Source organism: Danio aesculapii, chromosome 25, assembly GCF_903798145.1.
Source record: "Danio aesculapii chromosome 25, fDanAes4.1, whole genome shotgun sequence".
NCBI lineage: Eukaryota > Metazoa > Chordata > Actinopteri > Cypriniformes > Danionidae > Danio > Danio aesculapii.
This window is the reverse complement of record NC_079459.1, coordinates 25,089,532-25,110,789: the sequence shown is the minus strand read 5'-3', so window position 1 is coordinate 25,110,789 and position 21,258 is coordinate 25,089,532. Positions and strand designations below refer to the sequence as shown.

Here is a 21,258-nt window from a genome sequence, read left to right as displayed (position 1 = left end):
CTCTGCAGTGAGCAGAATGCTTTGCTACTAAATTTGCAGTGTTTCCTGTGTTCAGCAGCCTTTGCTTCAACTCTGAGTTCAGGCTTGATTTAGAGAAGGATTTAAGACTTTATGCCAAGAATCTCATACAATTGAATGATTCCTTTTGTTTTGTTTTTTGCTAGAATATTAATGAATGCAGTATATGGACGCCCATTTAATACTGTCTGACAAGCATGATGTTACAATAAAAATTAATTAAGGGCAAAATAAAAACAACTCAAAATGTTATGTTACATTTTTTAAATGTATGGTTTATGCTGCGTTCACACTAGATGCAAATGAAGCGTCAAGCATGAGTGATATCATTAAGTCAATGCAAAGATGAGAATAGACATCCTACTGCACATTTCGTGTGGATTAGGCAGCGAGAATGACATAATTCATGCAAATGAAGCAGCATAAGTTGAGCGTTTTGCGTATTTGACGCTCGAGTTGGGAAATCTGAACTTTAGCGGACATTCTTGCCGCATTACCCAATCAGGAGCTTTCTCTTGTAGAAGTGTGATTATGATGTTGTGCCGTTTGTTGGTGTTCCAAGGGTAAATCCTCTTGCAGACACTGGACAACAGTTCATTAAACTGGGCTCGGCTCAGTCAGAAGTTCAGTCTGAAAGGATCTATTGCACTCAGACACTGCGCCGAACAAATGTACACTGTTTTTCAGCATTCCTAAAGCATATAAACACAGCAACTCTCTCAATAAAATCCATGTTTGCCATTTAGCAACAAAGCTAGAGTCACAGGGTAGACAGAAGCCCTGTCCATGATGCGAATCCATGTCTATTGTGAAGTGAATTTCACAGGACAATGAGGTGAATTTGACGTGTGAACGAATCAAGCAAACTCAAAATGTTCACGTGTCTATTTACATGCAAATAGCGTAATTTATTCACACGTTCCTTGGTGTGAACACTGCATTATAATCAGGTCATTATTTGTTTTTAATTTAAAATTTTGTATTTTTTTACCAACATATGTTCGTTTAATTACACTTAACATTTGTATATTAATGTTATTTAATTAAAGTAAATGATTGCAAGTTGTAAATATCAATTTATATAAAAACATAAAAATTATGAATTAGTATATTACATTGTTCTACTTTTTTTTTTTTTTACAGATATTCCAGAAGGTTGGACTAAATGAAATGTGTATAAAAAATAATAATATTATATATATATATATATATATATATATATATATATATATATATATATATATATATATATATATAGGATACACAGCAAAGCAGGCTGGTTTTAGAGGGGTTTTGGCCACTTACAGGCTTGTTTCCAGCCATTTCCATCCTGGTCTTAGCTGGTCAGGCAGCCCAGCCAAATCCAGCTATGTCCAGCTAAAACCAGACTGGTCAAGCTGGTTTTAGCTGGTCATTTTCCAGCCTGACCAGCTAAGACTAGGCTGGAAATGGCTGGAAACCAGCATGGAAGTTGCCAAAACCCCTCTAAAACCAGCCTGGTCAACCAGCTAAAACCATCCAACCAGCCTAGGCTGGTTTAGGCTATTTTTTCAGTAGGGTATATATTTATATATATATACACATCATGGTTTCTTCATTTCTGTATTTATATAAATAATACAGAATAAATAGGTCTATACAACATTGTTTAGAAAGAAGCAAAAAGAACATCATATTTGGTGGTCTTTGGCATCAACAAGCTTGAATTTTCCATGAATTATGGCGCTTAAATATGCTATTTGTTACAAATATGTTATTACATTGAGAAATAATGGTGTTTGGGTTCAATGCTAAACAACCCACATGAAAAAATCCCAAATCCAAAATTGACTATCATGTTTTTGTCAGGCAGATGTGCTGGCATATTAGTTTTGTGCTGATATTTTTCATTAACTTTGCGGGCTGTCGTAGTCTATTTACCAAATGAATACACACGGTATACAATGAAGATGCAAATGGAGGAGAGCGCTGTTTGACTTTATGCCCTGGCGCCGATACAAATGTGAATAGTGCATACTGAACATGGCAGACGGCGAGGAACAAACAAACGCACGCAAAGAGCGATATTTGCGAATGTGGAGCTGTCAGTTCTGCTGTCTTGCGACGCTGTTTGTCTGTCTCTCTGTCACGATTCTCTCCATCACTGTACCCCTGACTTCATTCCCTCTTTCCTTCAGTATATTTCTGTATTTGCATCATTTACTTCTAACTACTGTAAAATGATGAACTGTTTCCCTCTGCATATTTCTTATAGTTGTTTTTATAGCTTGTGCAATGGAGCTGCGACAATAAAGTCTGTGCCGGTATTCCTCAGTACCTAGACTGCAAGAGCATTTTTTTTAAAGGGCCATGAAACCCCCCCCCCCCATCTCAGCAGGGTGTTTTCCCATCTCTAGTTTGAAAATAGTCAGGAAAGTGGGTGAGTCCAGCTTTGTTTGGGTGCGAGTGGCAAAATAGGGAAGGATTTGCATGAAAAGGGGAGTTTCAGTTTGAGCACTCGTTGATTTTCACAGAGGCAAAACAAACACAGACGTAGGGGAGAAACACAGTGTGTTTACATGAACATCAGTAATCAAATTATTTGCTAAATTCTTAATTTGTCAACTTTAACTGCAGTTTGGCACTTTCACTTTCATTCAGTTACAAAAAAAAGAGACAAAAGAGATATTGAATGTCAGGAACTGCTGGAAGAATGTAGTTTTAATTGAATGTTTGATACTGCATGCCTTATGTGAGAAAAAACTTCAGAATTTTTCTGTAAATTAGATGCACTCGGTTGGTAGCGTCAGAAAGCCATGTGTGCCATAGACTATCCTGTCACAAAATGCGGTGAAATTCCTGCACAATGGTAGTAGTTTGATTAAGGAGTTTACATGTTTACAGTTGGAGAGCAGCATTTACAGCGGATCTTTTAGTCCATAATATTGTAGTGATATTAATGTACTGTAAACTTAGTAACTAAATCATTTCGACTAAGGTGTGTCTTTAAAACTGAAAGATGACTGCTGACGATACTAACTAACTTTACCTCTGATGCATAAACAAAGAACACTGATCACACTCTTACCAAATCTGTAGAGACAGGACAAATAACACGAACTGGAACTGCATCATTTTTAAAAGGAGGTGAGGACAAATCCAGATTTCACCATTTCACAGATTTCACGCTCTCGGGTAAAAAAAATTTCCTTACAAACGTATTTTTGTCACATGTTAGCAGACCACTGTAATCCACATGTGAGTCCAGCTGCGCTCTCATCGCTGAAAATTGAAAACAAAACCTTTGTTACAGCACATTTATAAACGCAACACTGACGACACGTCGCCAAACAACCCTTCTTCTTCCACTTGTTTTAATCACGGTTGGCAACACAATGTGGTGTCTCTCTGCCATCTGAACATTGTAACAGGTAAAAACAAAGCTTCTTCGAAGCTATCATGAAAATAATAAGGTTGTACCTCTTTCACAATAGAGCACGCTGATTGGTTCGAACCAAGTCTATCTGTTGAATTAATGATGAAAGCTCAAAGACGTCACATTGTACCCGCCGGTACAGACATCCAGTCTACACACTGGAATTTGCACAAGGATCTAATCACTGTGACGTAGCTTCAAAACTTCTTTTCAAACCGAAAGAACGAATTTGCTCGAAATAACGCAAAAACAACCAATTTTCACTTTTTTGTGAAATATGTGTGTCCTAATCGTGTTTTTAGCAGCATGGGACACGTATATGACTGTCAACATCTTAAAAAATGTGTTTTGGTGTTTCGTGACCCTTTAAGGTATATTTGACAATATAATATAATATAATATAATATAATATAAAATAATATAAAATAATATAAAATAAAATAAAATAATATAATATAATATAATATAATATAATATAATATAATATAATATAATATAATATAATATAAAATAAAATAAAATAAAATAATATAATATAATATAATATAATATAATATAATATATAATAAATAATATAATAACAACATATTACTGTCACATTCCAAAATATTGGGAATGTGAATAATATAAATAATATAAATAATTGGGAATATAAATAATATTTAAAGAACAAAAGCAATAAATTAAAATACAGACAAAAAAGCAAAAATAAAAACTGACCAAAAAGCAGACAAAACAAAAGCAAACAAATACAAAAAACAACCAGAGTAAAAAAAATAAAATAAAAAAAAGAATTAAAAAAAGATCACATAAAACAAAATACAACACAAACAAAACAACAAAAAATAAATACACAAAAAACAAGATATATAATAGTTATATTTTTAAAAATATGCTAAACTATTTCCTCCACAAAATACAACACAAATTAAATGCAAAGAAAAAACAAAAGATACAAAATTGTTATATTTTAAAAATACGCTAAACTATTTCCCTCTCTTACGATCATTTTTAAACCAACAGGAGGCTAAAACCAGGGTCTGTAATAGCAAAAGAGCCTCTGACATTCCCCAGGATTGGTTTGCAGGAGGTAACAGCTCAGTACCCAGCACGGGTCCCGCAACAGGGCTATTGATCCATACAGTGTCAGCAGGGTTGGCGGGGCATCTCAGGGGAGCACAGGCTGTGCCCGGCGCATCTGAGCATCACAGCCCATTAGCCCAGCTGATATAAGGGGCACCGCTCGGCCGGAAAAGAAGAGACGCAAAGGGACTGTCGCTACAGTCAAGTCTAGTGAGAAGAATGTGATACATATAGCAACATACACTGTCAAATCAGGCTGAATTGCATCTATTTCAAACTAACATATGTTTCCTCTAACTCAGTGTTTCCCAACACTGTTCCTAAAGGCACACCAACAGTACACATTTTCAACCTCTCACTAATCAAACAAACCCAAATCAACTCATCAGAACATTAGAAGAGACTCCAAATTCTGAAATAAATGGGGCAGATAAGAGAGACATCCAAAATTGTAGCTGTGCCTTAAGGAACAGGGTTGAGGAACACTAATCTAACTGTCTATGATTGGTCAACAAACTTCCAGACAAAGTCCCGCCCCCAATGTTCCAACACTTGTTGAGGCGTCAAGCTGCTAAAATAAATAGAACACAGCGCAATAAATTATTGTTAGAATTTATATAATGTTGTGTTGACCTTATTCTTCAATGTGGAAGTGCGCCCGTTTTTACGATTTAGTTATCTGTGAATATGAATGACTAGGAATAATAAACGGCAGAAAAAGGTCAAACTACTTGCTCTACAAACAAGTGTGTTCATACTATAGATAAAAAGTAGAATAATATTATACAAAAAAATGTGTTTGTAACATCAAGCAGCAGAACGAGCCGTTTTTAATGTCTAAAAATCAATAGAAGTGAATGAAACCAGAAGTCTTGAGTCCAAGAATAAGGTTAATAAAACGTGCTAACTTTTTAAGTAAAATGCGAAAAATATATTCATAAAATCACAACCAAAGACATCAAAGCAAAACCTAAACAAATCACAATGAAATCACATCAAAACAAAACATGTGAAAATAAAACAAACCATGTCAAAATACATCAAAACATATAAAACAAAAGTGAACAAAACTAAATAAAAACAAAGCTGGCTGCATTCTCTGTGTTATAGATCAGTGGTCCCCAACCTTTTTATCACCGCGGACCAGTCAACTGTTGACAATTTAGCATTGCTGCAGCCCTGACTCAAGTTTTATTTATGGGAACAATTAGAAAGCACAGAAGTGTTTAGGTGTTCTGTGTTTGTATTGAATAATGTGTATATTCCATACAAAGTATGTAGCTGATTGTTCACTTTTTGTCACATGACTCATGGTGCGCTCGTAGAACTCTGAAAAGAGATGTTTTCAACTAGGTATGCCTGGAAAGTACGAGCACGTCATGCTGCTGGTGCACATTGCTTTCAATATGCTTGATACGTTGGAAATAACGAACTTGTGCGCAGAAAAGAAGCAATATGTGAACGGCCCCTAAAGCTGCCATTAGTTGCAATATCCAGCATTTGATCTTCTTGCACAAACATGCTCGATCCACCTGATTTGTTGATAAAAAGGGTTGCGGATCCATTCCTTGGCAGTTCATAGGTCCTTCACTGGGCCATATCCTCTTCACAAAGAAACTTTCCAAAGACATTCGTTACTTACTCATTTTGCTAGTTTGTGGGTTTGTGGGTTAAATTTTGGCGCTCAAGTGACAGAGACGTAACCAAGAAAATATGGTCATTTTTCAAAATAAAAGATTTTTCCAAATAAAAGATTGTTCAGCCTTAGATAATAGATAAAATGAAAATAATTAATTGATTTCTTGTGCAGCCCAGTCCCAATTGATCCACGGATTGGTATCGGTCTGCTACCCAGTAGTGCTGATAAGCACATTACACACTTTTTCTTCTTCATCTTCGTAATTAAGTATTTTATATACTGATTCCATTCATATTTAGTTATTCCTCAAACACTGTTTATTTTTAGCGGCACAAACTCATATAGATACTGTATCTAAGCAAATTCAAGGCAGGAACGCCTACCTGCAACTTCAATTGGTTTTGACTTCAGTCAATGTGAATGAGGTGTCAGATTTCAACAAGTTACTGTACATGCATTTAACCAGTCTATCTTGACTTCAAAGTAAAATTCACAACACATGAATATAACAAATATCCATTAAAGATCTCATAAAATTAAAATTGAGTTTTATAGATAGTATCGGTAGTATCGTATTATTTGTATAGTATTATTTGTTTTTAGGATATCTATAAGCTTGTGTGCCCCAAAACAGTGACAAAATTGGCATTTAGAATATATAAACCCGATATAAACATGTAACGCTTGTAGTTTGTCACTTCCACCCATATGGACCAATGATTTTATTCATGTCACCTCATGCTACATTCTCATCATCACATCATAACCAATCAAATGCTCTCTAGTATCTGACATGCCCCTCCCCTTTCAAGATGCTTCTCGTTTGCTTTTCTTTTGATACACTAGAGCTCAACGACTCTGACAGGCAGAGCTGTGATAAAACAAAACACTATTGGCTGTTTTTTTAAAAAGGGGAGGAGCTAGTATATGCCCTACTGTCAAAGATAAAAAAAAATGCATACTCCAAAGCACTTCACGGGACTTTTAGTTATACAGTATTTAGTTAGGGACCATTAGGATAGTTCAGCCAAAAATGGAAATCATCATCATTTACTCATCCACCGTGTATTGCATTCCTGTTTGAGGTTGTGTTTCCTGAAGAACACAAAGGAAGATATACTGAAGAATGTATTTTTGTTGTTCCTACAATGGATGTCAATGGCTGCTTTTTTTTCAACAATTTTTAGAATATCTTGTTTGCTGAAGGAAGAAATGTATAAGCTTAGAACCACTTGAGTGTGAGCAAATGTTTTATTTTGGGTGAACTATCCCTTTAACCAACTCTATATTTCCAAATACTAGAAATAACAGTTTTCTTTCCAACTTCCCGTTCAGAATTAATCCTGAGAACTGTGAATCAGCAGACACCGGACCTCATCTGTCACCCAACATGCTCTTTTTTTCCTCACGTGTGTCACAGAAGCCTTGGGTATCAAAAAAAGAAACCTCCTCTTTTGACACATCTCTGACAAAGAAGCCAATTAGTTGGCCCTCTCATGGCGCAGACCTGTTCTCTTGTATGCCGAAGAGAGCTTTTATGCTGCTGTACAAGGACATTTCCCCATGGAGAGATGACGCGGATGTTGAGAGCGAGCGATGTAAGGGTTTGAGTTTCTCGAGGGTTAGCGGAGGTTACTGAGATGGACCTTTTTTTGTGTGTCTTTAAACACCATCTATGCTGAAAAAATGCTAACAGGAAGTTATAAAAAGGATAACCCCACTGCCCACTCTTGCTTGTTTACCCTGCTCTGCAACGTGAGAGGATTCAATTCAAAAGAGGTTGGTTCAGTCTGTCACCGAGCAACATGTGAACTTTTAATATCAAGAAATGGCAGACTTGAACAACGTTCGGTGAGAAATAAAACACTTCCATTTAAAAGTTGATGCATGTGACCCTGAACCACAAAACCGGTCTTAAGCTGCACGGTATGTGTTTGTGGGAATAGCCAACAATACACTATGAGTCAAACTGAATGAATTTTTATTTTAGGGGAAAAATCATTCGAATGTTAAACCACTTTAAATCCAGTTTTCTTAATATTTAAATTTCTTTTGAACTCTCAGAATGCAGATTTTAAATGAATTTATATCAACCAAATAGATATTGTTGACCCTAACAGACGACAAATCAACGCAAAACTTATTTATTCAGCTTTCAGATCTATGAAAAAAATCATTAAATAATAATAATAATAATAATAATAATAATAATAATAATAATAATAATAATAATATTAATAATTATTATAATAATAATAATAATAATAATAATAATAATAATAATAATAATAATAATAATAATAATAATAATTACCCTAATGGTCTTGTAGTCCAGGGTAAATTATGAGTCTTGCCACTTATCCAAGTTTTAGGAACAGCAAATAATGCCTTCTAGTTGATCACTTGGTATCAGAAGTGGCTTATATGAAAGGCAAAGGTTTATGCTTATTTTACCAAAATAAAATATGATCATGCCTTGATTTTTAATTATTTAATTAGGGCAGTAAGGTCTGACTTTGCTTAGACAAAAGTCTTGTTAATTAACAGAAATAATGTACAGTATAGAATATAAAGTCATGGTGAAGTGGAAAAAGAATTAATATTGTGTATGACTCCCATGAGCTTGGAGGACTGCATCCATACATCTCGTCAATGACTCAAATAACTTATTAGTAAAGTCATCTGGAATGGCAAAGAAAGCATTATTGCAGGACTCTCAGAGTTCATCAAGATTCTTTGAATTAATCTTCAATTCCTACTCCATCTTACCCCAAACGTGCTTAATAATGTTCATGTCTGGTAACTGGGCTGGCCAATCCTGGAGCACCTTGACCTTCTTTGCTTTCAGGAGCTTTGATGTGAAGGCTGAAGTATGAGGAGCGCTATCCTGCTGAAGAATTTGCCCTCTCCTGTGGTTTGTAATGTAATGGGCAGCAAAAATGTCTTGATGCCTCAGGCTGTTGATGTTGCCATCCACTATGCAGATCCCTTGCACGCCCTCATACTGAATGTAACCCCAAACCATGATTTTTCCTTCACCAAACTTGACTGATTTCTTTGAGAATCTTGGGTCCATGCGGGCTCCAGTAGGTCTTCTGCAGTATTTGTGATGATTGGGATGCAGTTCAACAGATGATTCATCTGAACAAGCAATCATTATACAATAACTTGCCTAATTACCCTAACCTGCCTAGTTAACCTAATTAACCTAGTTAAGCCTTTAAATGTCACTTTAAGCTGTATAGAAGTGTCTTGAAAAAATATCTAGTCAAATATTATTTACTGTCATCATGGCATAAAACTATTATGTTTAGAAATGTGTTGAAAAAATCTGCTCTCCGTTAAACAGAAATTGAAGGAAAAAAATAAACAGGGGGGATAATTCTGACTTCAACTGTTTACATGTGAATTACGGGGGGGGGGGGGGGGGGGGGGAGGGGGGGTTGGGGGGGTCTGACCCCCATAATTAATGCCTGATCCAACCCCCAGGGACATCAAAACAAGATGTATAGGGAGTGTGCCTTTTAATAGTTAATAAATAGTTTGCTCTGATTTGTATCTTAAATAATATTAATAATTAAATAAAAGATAACTTCAATATACATTTGACCACCCCTATAATGGTTCATACCATTGTGAATACATGTTTGTGCCAAAATATTAATTCATCAGTTTGAAACCGGCAAATCAAAGCACCAACAGACAATGTTAGTGTTCACAAAACATGTTTCCTTAAAAAAGGTGTCTGTACAGTTGAAATCAGAATTATAACTCCCCCTGAATTATTAGCTCCTCTGTATATTTTTTCCCCAATATTTCTAAACATCATAGTTTTACTAACTCATTTCTAATAACTGATTTCTTTTATCTTTGCCATGATGATAGTAATTAATATTTGACTAGACATTTTAAGACACTTCTATACAGCTTAGAGTGACATTTAAAGGCTTAACTATGTTAGGTTAACTTGGCAGATTAGGGCAATAGGGTAAGTTTTTGCAAAATGATGGTTTGTTCTGTTGACTAATCCAAAAAATAGCTTAGGGGCTAATAATTTTGACCTTAAAATGGCTTTTAAAAAATAAAAAATTGCTTTTATTCTAGCCAAAATAAAACAAATAAGACTTTCTCCAGAAGAAAAAATATTATCAGACATACTGTGAAAATTTCCTTGCTCTGTTAATCATCATTTGGGAAATATTTAAAAGGGAAAAAAAAATCCAAAGGTGGTTTAATAATTCTGATTACAACTGTAGGTGTCTGTCTGTAAATCTAGATGCGTAGTTTGCATTTTATTATACACTTTCTCGCACTTGGAAGTTAAACCGTAAAAATAAAAAACACATGCAATCTTTCAGGGTCATCCATTAATAGGTGCAGGAAAGCAAAACTGTCACCATTTAATGTCACAAATGTCATTGTGAACCACTCCATATCCCTCAAAAGACTGAAAACATAAGTTAATTAATAAATTGGATGTAATTGAATTAAACATTTGGTTCACTGAGGCATATTACCAAACATAACCGAAAAACTTGACCCTACCAATCGTCAATGTATAATTTGCATCCTGACCACCATGCTAGTGAAAGTCTGAAAGGGGAGGACACATGTTTTTTGCATCATACAAGCATTTCATCCACAAAAATTCCAAACAAAACAGCTAGGATTCTTTTTCAGCAAAATGTGTTTCTCTAAAAACTAGAGAAAATCCAGCAAGAACGGGTTTCTCTAGACTACAGCGACCTGTAGCCTTTCTCCTGAAGACAGAGTGTGAAAGACAGAACATAAAACAGCAAGGAATGACAGCCAGTGACACAGAGACAGCATTAGAAAGAGAATGACAGCTGCAGTGACAGGAGAAAATACAAGATTTGGGGACAGTCGGTACCCCACATATTTAAGAATAGAACTTTATGACCTCTATAGACAACTGGCTTCATCTGTGCCATTCTGCTGCTCTAAGTTTTATGGAAGCTGTCTTTCAGAAGTTTGTAATGTGGCACTGCAATGGCTCATGGGTCACGATGAGTGACGGTCTTACTGCCTAGATTCATGAGCTGGTAAAAATGCAATGAATGTGAAAATTGGTGAGACCAAACATGATTTATCAGCCTGAATCCTGATTTTCTTTTTTTTTCAGTGATGACCTTTTGCATAATTTTATAGGAATTAAAAATGTACAAAAAAAAATATAAAATTATATACAATTAAAAAGAAAAAAAAGAAAAAAAAATTAAATAAATTTCTTTACTAAATTCTTTAAAAAATAAAATAAAAAATAAATTAATAAATTTTTTATGAAATAAAATAAATTTATGAAATAAAAAAAATTCTTTAAAAAAGAATTAAAAAATAAAAAATAAATTTTTAATTTTAATAAAATTAAATTAAAGTATTTTTTTAATTTTAATAAAATAAAATTAAATAAAAAATTAAGTTTAATTAAAATAAAAAATAATAATTTAAAATTAAATTAAATAAAACTTTTATTAAATTAAAACAATTAAACTAAAGTAAAAATTCTAAAAATAAAAAAATTATATTAATATAGTTTGATGTACTTATTTTTGCCATTTTTAGCAGACAAATTTAGCCATGTAGCTAATTCTGAGGCTGTGAAATAATAAAAAAATAAGTAAATAAAATAAAATAAAATAAAATAAAATAAAATAAAAAAATTTAAAATTAATTTAATTTAATTAATTAAATTAAAACTAAATTGAGCTAAATTAAAAATTCTTTTGGCAATTTTTAATCTGACTTTTGTAAAAGGCCAAAAACCAATTGTAATTGTTGTAAAAGTTTTAATTGTAAACTTGCTGAAATGGTAATTTTTAAAAGGTTCATAATAATTCAGTAATATAATAATTAATAGTTTCAATCACCTTCACAAAAGACGGAAATGACAGAAAACACTTTAAGTTAATCTTTCATAAATCAGATTAAGGTCATGCATGGCGAACTACTTAGGAGTCAAATTTACAGCCTGTCATGACTACCAGCCTGTCATCCTACCATAAAATGTATTTAATGCATACAAATATATCAAGAAATTCCATTAGATATGATCTCCACCTTTAGTCAGCCATATTTCTTAAGTTTTGCATTTTACCTGACACATATGAATATTGCTAAAAAAAACGCTAATGTTGTCTCCTGAAAATGCGATTAGTCATTCCACTCTAGCCAACATTTTATAAAGCTCATTGAAATCACCGACAGGCATCATCATTAATATCCAATTCATATTTCAATGAGCGAAGAGGACGGCGTCAACACATTTAATGCCTTCTCTCAGAGCACTCAACTTTCATCAAGCCAAATAAAGCTCTCGTCGGGGCTTAGGGCCCTTCGGAGCCCAAGGAAACAATGGAGTCTCTCCTTCTTTACTGATGAGCATCCTATCACATTTCAGAAAAGAGAGACATGGCTGACTGACTAACCACAAAGTCAAAGGCTCATTTTGGAGTTCTTTCACAGAAAAGGAAAAGATGTAAGCTGTTTTTAGTGCACTCCTCCCGTTGCGAGGGGAATAAAACAGAAGCCACATCAACGGCGGCATAAATAATAAATAATGTCATCTCAGAAACAAAGAGAGAGATGGATGGAGTGGGAGAGAGAGTGATGGAGGAAGATGAAAAAAACTGAGTTTGCATGCCAAGGGTCTGGGAAAAAAAGGGAATGGAACAAGGGGGAAAACGTCTATGAATGACAGGTTTTAGAAAAGGACAAAGCTTGAAGGAGTGAGAGGGCAAATGAGAGGCTGACAGAGAGAAAATTTAAGAAAAAATTGGCATGAGACAGAAAAAATAGGAGAGTGAACTATCCTTAAGTCAGTGTTATTCTCTCAAATAACTAAAACAAAAAGCATTGCATGATGAAAAAGGCAAAGCAAAATAATCTAAATCTGAAACGAGCAAAAAAGCAAAATAAAACAATAATAAAATAAAAAATAAAAAATCTAAATGAAAAAGATTTTAACAATCAAATTGAAAAAGCAAGACAAAGCAAAAATCCAAACAGATCATAAAAATGTAAAAGGCAAAAGTTAAAGCAAAAAAAATCCAAACAGAAATAAAAATCGAAGTGAAATGCAAGACAAAGCAAAAATCAAAACAAAACAAACACATAAAAGAAGAAAAAACAAAAAACAAAGTGAAGCATATCCAATAAATAAATAAATAACAATAAAATTAAAATTAAAGGCATGGTAAAGTAAAAATCAAAACAGACCATAAAAAGTTAAATAGCAAAAAGCAAAGCAAAAAATCCAAACATTTAAAAAAAATTTAAATCTAAGTGAAAAAGCAAGGCAAACGTCTAAATAAAACATCCAAAAGCAAATCAAAATAATAAAATAAAAAATTTGATAAACTAAATAAAATAAAATAATAAATAAATAATAAATATATAATTAAATAAATAATATTAATAAATAAATAAATATAATAATAAATATAATATTAAAAATATATAAATAAATAAATAAATAAATACAACAATAAATACAATAATAAATAAATAAGTAAATAATAAATAAATAAATAAATAAATAAATAAATAAATAAATAAATAAATAAATAAATAAATAAAAAAGGCAAAAATATAAACAAAATATAAATAAAACAAAAAATGGTAGCTGGTCAGTATCATAATACAGGCAAAAAACAAAAACAAAAACAAACATACTGTAATACTTTTTTTTAGAATTAATTTTTTTAATTATGTTTTATCACCGTAAAGAATTGTTCTGTTGAAATTTTACACGTTTTCATGCTGTGGTTATTTCAGAGTATTAAAATTTGTTTTTAGTTTTATTAGCCCCTTGAATTATTAGACCCCCTGTTTATTTATTTTTTTGGAGAGAAGATTTTTTTCAACACATTTCTAAACATAATAGTTTTAATAACTCATTTCAAATAACAGATTTATTTTATCTTTGTCATGATGACAGTAAATAATATTTTACTAGATATTTTTCAAGACATTCCTATACAGCTTAAAGTGACATGTAAAGGCTTAACTGGATTAATAAGGTTAAATAGGCAGGTTAGGGTAATTAGGCAAGTTATTGTATAATGATGGTTTGTTCTGTAGACTATCGAAAAAAAAAAAATAGCTTAAAGGGGCTCATAATTCTGTCCTTAAACTGGCTTTTAAAAAATTTTAAACTGCTTTTATTCTAGCAGAAATAAAACAAATAAGACTTTCTCCAGAAGAAAAATATTATAGAAAAGGCTGTGAAAATTTCTTTGCTCTGTTAAACATCATTTGGGAAATATTCCAAAAAAAAAAAAAAAAAAAATTTAAATGGGGGCTAATAATTCTGAAATAAACGAAAGCTAGTGAGCAGTGTACATAAAAGAAGTGTGCCATTTTGTTCCAAGCATTGTTGTGGTGAAAGACTGGGAGGCTTTAATGAGAGTTACTCGCTGGTCCCCCTCTGCCATTCCTCACGGGAATAACCTTTACAAGATACCCATGATAACCATTCCTGGACATATTGTGTCCTCTTCTCCATTGTCCAATGAAAAAAAGGAAGCTCGCGTTGAAATCCAGAAGGCAACCTTTCATTTCGGCACACATAGCTAGCAGACACATGAAAGAGAACGCCCCACTTCAAAAAGCAGGTCGACCAAAGCAATAGGCCCCCCGTATTGATTTCTTTGTCTTTTATCTAAAGCTGCTGAAAACAAATTTCCTTTGGCGGTCGTGGTATGAAAACAAGGTATAAACACAAGGCAACAGGTCCCTCGACAGCAAAACTCGCACAACAAAGGTCACAAAGCTTGGTGAACCGCCAAAACAAGAGGCTGCAAGAAGTTACTGTTAAAGACGATGTAAATGCAAAGCAAATGTTCTTGGTCTTATTCTGCATGATTCAGCAAAATAATATTATAAATGAACTTTTCAGATTTTTTATCAAATGTTTATTTCACGACACGGCTTTATTGACCTTCTGCATGTTTTTTATTTAATAAAAAACAATTAAATATACATAAAATTATATTAAATTATGTTTTCTGAAATTAAAACTCTAAATTACACACATACATACATTAATAGAATTTTAAATATATATAGATACATATACATACATATATATATACACATATATAGACATATATATATATATACACATATATACACACACATATATATATATATATATATATATATATATATATATATATATATATATATATATATATATATATATATATATATAGATAGATATATATAGATACATATATATATATACATATATATATATATATATATAGATAGATATATATAGATAGATATATATATATACATATACATATATATATACATATATATATATATATATATATATATATATATATATATATATATATATATATATATATATATATATATATATATATATATATATATATATATATATATATATAAAATTCTATTAATGTATGTATGTGTGTAATTTAGAGTTTTAATTTCATAAAACATAATTAATATAATTTTATGTACATTTAATTTTTTTTTATTAAATAAAAAATATGCAGAAGGTCAATAAAGCCGTGTCGTGAAATAAACATTTGACATTTGATAAAAAATTAGAACACTTCATTTATAATATTATTTTGCTGAATCATATATATACACTGCTTTATTTTTATTACACTTCTTACAACATGTTTGATTGTTGATAGTGTTTTATGAATATTAAAGGCTAAAGGCTAAAGGCTAAAAAATAGGCTCATTTTACAAGTCATCTGGAGTTAAAACAGTTGAGTTTTACCATCTTTGAATCCATTCAGCCAATCTCAGAGTCGGACAATTTTAGCTTAGCTTAGCATAAATCACTGAATCAGATTAAACCATTAGCAAGAAAAAATTAAAATAACAATCAAGGAATATTTCAGCCATGCCATAGCTGCAGCAGACGCAATGATATTTTGCAGCACCTAGGTACCTAGCTGGGGACTATTTTCAAGCAATGCATAATATAATTTCTGTCAATCTTAGTAAGCGATGAAAGTAAGAAAGAGTCTAGCTTTAAATAGGAAAATTATCAAAACTCTTTATTGTTTTTTTTTTTTAGCAAGAGGCTAACGGTCTAATCCGATTCAATGATCTATGCTAAGCTAAGCTAAAAGTGCTCTCACCAGGCCTGGAGATCGGCCAGAATGGATTCAAAAATGGTTCAAGTCTAGGTGACTTGTATAATGAGCCTATTTTTTACAGTACATTTCTGTGTAGGTTCGCAGCACAGACAATACAACCGGCCTCTGAGTGATCTAAGAGAAGATCACATGAGCTTTACTGGTGCTCTTATTGGCAGTCGCTTAAGAATAATCACTCTTCATTTGCATTAGGTTGAAGGATTCTCAATTTTGTCACGTCGCTTGACACGCCCACCTGGTCGCCAATGTTCATTTTCATAGACGGAGGTCACCGGAAGTCGCTCAGTCTCCACTGAAATGAACGATTTGCCGCTGCAAGTCGCTCGTAGTGTGAATGAGGCTTTAGAAGAGAGGATAAAAGAAGCACTAAATCATCAGAGAGCAGATGTATATTAATACTATGGCAAGATATTTGTTTTTATATATTTTTTCTGTATTGCTGTACGGCCTTATATGTGTTACTTTTATCTATAATGTTACTTAATTTATCTTATTATTCTTTTTTATGTAAACGAAACAACTATTTGCAAAAAAATAATAATAATTTTGTAGCATAATGACACAGAACAGCAATGGTGTATTTCTTAGCTTGAGTTCCCTGTGAAATATGAATCATTGGTGTCAAAAGTTTTAAGGGCATAAAACAGAAATGGGAAACGGATCAGAACACTGCTGCTTTGTTCCCGGGACCTGACCCCTTGTGTGTTGTGAATGGCACTTCTGGAAATCTCTGGGATTTCTCGCTCATAAAAGTCAGAGCTCTGTGAAGACCACACACGGGATGGAGAATAAAACAAAAAGGCCAAAAAAGAGACACTAGCATTACTGTTGTTAAGCCTTCTGACTTTCACACACTAACACAGAGTCCTCAAGAGAAAGACACACCGATATCTATTGTTTTGGTCTCCGTTGCTCAATTACTAGTACTTGGATTAAACTGCTGGGTGAAGGTATAATTAGTAGGTCCACACGGAATCTATGCATGCAGATATTCGCAGATTTCCACAGAATTTTAGCCAATCGGTCTATTTATTTAATTGTGTAAATGTCTGTACATTTTTATCTATTCAGTTTTGAAATTAATTTCAGCAATATGATTGACTAATATGAAAATGTTCATATGATTTATTTATAATCAAAGTGCAATACAGTTTCTGTCTTTCAGTAGGTATATTATATGAGAGACTTAGTTTCTTTACCTAGTAAGTGGATGTAATTGGATTTGCATTGTAAATATTAAATAAAAGTTAAAAAGGTATTTTTAATTTCATATATAAAGCTTTTAGTTATGATACTCCTAAAATAATTCAGCATAAATGCACATTTTTTTTTTTAATTCTGAGCAGAAATAGCAAAAAAATGTCCACAGATTCTGTCTTGCCCTAATCAGAAGTAAGGCACACACAACAATGTAACTGAACGGCTGAAATACCATATGATGCATTGTTTGCAAAATAGTGACAAGTGTTTCCCGAACTCTGTCAGAGATGTATAGTCTAAACCATGTTAGTTAAAAACCAAAACTTTTATGACAGATTTATTACTGATTGATTGATTTTTCTTGTTTGTTATATTTGTTAATTCTACAGTATATAAGTTATGGGAGTAATAAGCACTTGTTTTCTTGCCTTGGTCTATTTCTTTTCCTCCATACTTAATTGAAGTATGACATTTCCTTCTTTGCAAATTTAATTGAAAATATAACTTTTTTTTAACCTCATATGCAAATCAAATATATGGCCATACAATAAGATGTAAAAAAAAAAAAATTCATTTATTTGCTGTCTATAAAACTACATTACAATACATTTTTTAATTAAATTACTTTTTAATAATGTTGACATGCTCAAAACTCATACGGATATGCACATACCAAAAAACCTGTGTTATTTCCTAATCTTCAAAACTGTAAATAATAAAAGTCACCTTTCTTCACAAGCAAAGGCTGTATTAATATGGCATACATGTTTTTGAAGCGCACCAAGATGCAAACGCAATTGTCACTCTGAAGTTCGTTCAACTACATTTCAAGAGTTCACACTTAGCTGATGATTAATAATAAACTTGTTTGGCATGCTGTCCCGGGAGAGAGCCCTGAGCTCATAAGATCCTCGAGCCTGGGGCTCCCTCCCGTTGCAAGGCGAGAGGGGAGTTTGAGCTCAGGTAGATCTCGAGAACTCCCTCGCTGTAATAATCAATGAACAGCCAGTGATTGCTCTTGAGAGATAACCATTTACTAGGAGCATGTCTATAGTGCCAGTTTGGATTAGTCAATTAACTCATGTTGCATGTTTTTTGGACGGTGGGAGGAAACCGGGGAACCCGGGGAAAACCCACGTGAGCACGGGGAGAAAATGCAAACTCCGCACAGAAATGTCTGCTGGTTTGGTAAAGCCTAGAACCAGAGACATTTTTGCTGTGAGGTAACAGTGCTAAGCACTGGGCCACCGTGTCACCCATCTAGGAAGAAGGAGGAGTAGGGGTGGATGGGGGGATTCCAGGGTATTTGTAGTAGCTTAGGAATCGTCTGATTGGTGCATTGAGAATTGGATAATGCGGATCCAGCTGCTAGCAGTCATAAGCACGTGATCCTCTCGAAATTGTTTATAACTAAACTTCACTTAATAAGAATAACTTTTGGTCACACTTTATTTTAATGTAGGAATTTAATTACTATTAACTATTAACAAACCATTAACTATGAAGTTTAGCTTGATAAACTTTAAATGTGTTGCTTATTAATCGTTATTAAAGTATAGCAGGTGGGTTTAGGTATTGATTAGGGATGTGTATTGATTAGGGTATAAATCGGAATATAACACAGCCAGGAACTATTCGATTGTGACTCTGTTTATGAATGTTTGCTGGAACGATGGATCCGTGAAACACTGAATCACCAAAGTATGTTTGTACAAATGGAACTTGCAATCTTAGTTGGCTATCGATGGTTTTGGGAAACACAACTCTAATTTGTTGAAACTTACAGGATTTCTGGGAAACTTTTGTGTTGTGTTCTGGATACACTTTAGCCCAAGTGCAAACTCAGTTTGAGTAAATGGAATGCTAGTGTCCAGGTCGTACCCGAAGCTTGACATGAATAAATATTTCTGCACACCCTACCAAAGTGCTAACAGTGGACACATGTAGTGACAAACACATGACACAAAGAGTTCCTGTACATTTTGTACACAAGACATTCACAGGGAGCGCTCACCAACACAAAAATCTCATCCCCGTCTCTTTATGACAGAGAGAAAATAAGAAGTGCATTTGCGGGCTGTGATGGACAGCACAAATTGGGGCGGACTGTGTGGAGGTGACAGCCTGCGCTTCCATGTCCTTTCCACTGCTCACTGGCAGGAAATTGGGAAATAACAGTCCTGTCACACTCGTCCCATTCAGCCTTCATTAAGTAAATCATCTCTCTCTCATTGCCCGCATTCTCCACCATTTTCTTCCCCCTGCAACTCAGGCGCCTCTACCTCAAACAATCTTTGTTTATTCAGAGCACACAACAGAGGGTCTTTGCCGACTGTCAGAATGAGGAAGCGAGCAGGCAATCTAACACTGAGAATTTCAAGAGGCACACGCCGCCGCTTTATGGCGCAGATTGTTAAGCCAATTATCGAAAGGAGTCATTTCGGTCAAGCAATTTGAAATCATCAAACAGCTATAGACAAAGACGATATGTTAACAAGCGGTCTGTAAAGCTGCTCTTTAGAGATTAAAACCAACGTATGTGTCTGCCGGCTGCTCGCAGGAGCTCACTTGTGAAAAATGGCTGCGGGTGATGCTCTGTAACACAGTGCAGAGAACTTTATCTTCATAAATTATGCACCGAGGGCCGAGGTATCTCTTGAATAAGAGCAGTCATGATACCACACAGAGCATCCAAAGATGGAAAATGCATCTTCCTCATTTGCTAAACATGGCCTACTTAAGAAATGCCTAGTGTAGGTAAACAAATGAACCCAACTTCCCGATACATCTCTGTCTGTATGTGTTAGAAACAAACCATTGACTTTCAAATGAGGGGTTTTAATCAGGGAAAGAATTTAGCACGCAGGACTCACATGTAGCGCAGGTGGGGATTCTTAGCAAAGGCTCGCGACTGGATCGTACGCAAGTTGCAGTTCACAATGTTCCTGAAATGGAAGAGACAAATAAACATGAATTAGTATTTCCCTAAGAATGACAAAACTTTAATAGCAATAATAATATTTGCTCTTTGATGCTGTGAACAGGAAAAATGTATAAACGAAGAGTTCTGATGTAAAACCTTGTTCTAAAATTAGCTTTTTCCCAACTTAACATTTGCACATTTAACATTTGCACATATTCATTGCACTGATTCACTTATTTGAACTGTACATACCCACTGCACATGGACACTTGTAATTATGTACACACCCACTGTACATATACATTTGTAATTATGTTTCTCTATCTGCACACTTCTGATTATTAACAGCAACCTGTGCATATATTCATTTATTGTAAATCTCTGTTCATAGCTAATACAACCTGTATATAATGTTGATAGTACATCCATCTGTAAATATCACCATAGTTTTTCTATAACTGCACTTTATAACTTATACCTGTATCCTGCACTTGCTGCTATTGCACTGCTGGTTAGACCTAAACTGCATTTCGTTGCCTTGTACATGTGTAATGACAATAAAGTTGAATGTAATCTAAATCTAAAAAACTTCCTTAGCTTATATTCAATAGTTTCTCATTAAAAGCATTATAAATAAGGTATTCTTTGCCATAAAAGTGAAATTACTCAACCTACACATTGAACATTGCTCATTTTAGGACAATTTAGGACAATCATTTTGCATCAGTCCACTTCAAATACTGTACTCTCACCAAAATATTGCCATAATCTATTTTTGTCACACTTTATTTTAATGTACTAGTAAACC

General features: G+C 33.6%; 1 protein-coding gene across 1 annotated transcript in view; it reads right to left on the bottom strand.

The window, feature by feature from the left end:
* Window positions 1–21,258, bottom strand: part of ntrk3a (neurotrophic tyrosine kinase, receptor, type 3a) — a 390,201-nt gene that overhangs the window by 276,763 nt on the left and 92,180 nt on the right. The window contains exon 3 of the mRNA XM_056451313.1: window positions 20,401–20,472. Coding sequence (XP_056307288.1) covers window positions 20,401–20,472 — 72 coding nt within the window. The remainder of the gene's footprint in view (window positions 1–20,400; window positions 20,473–21,258) is intronic.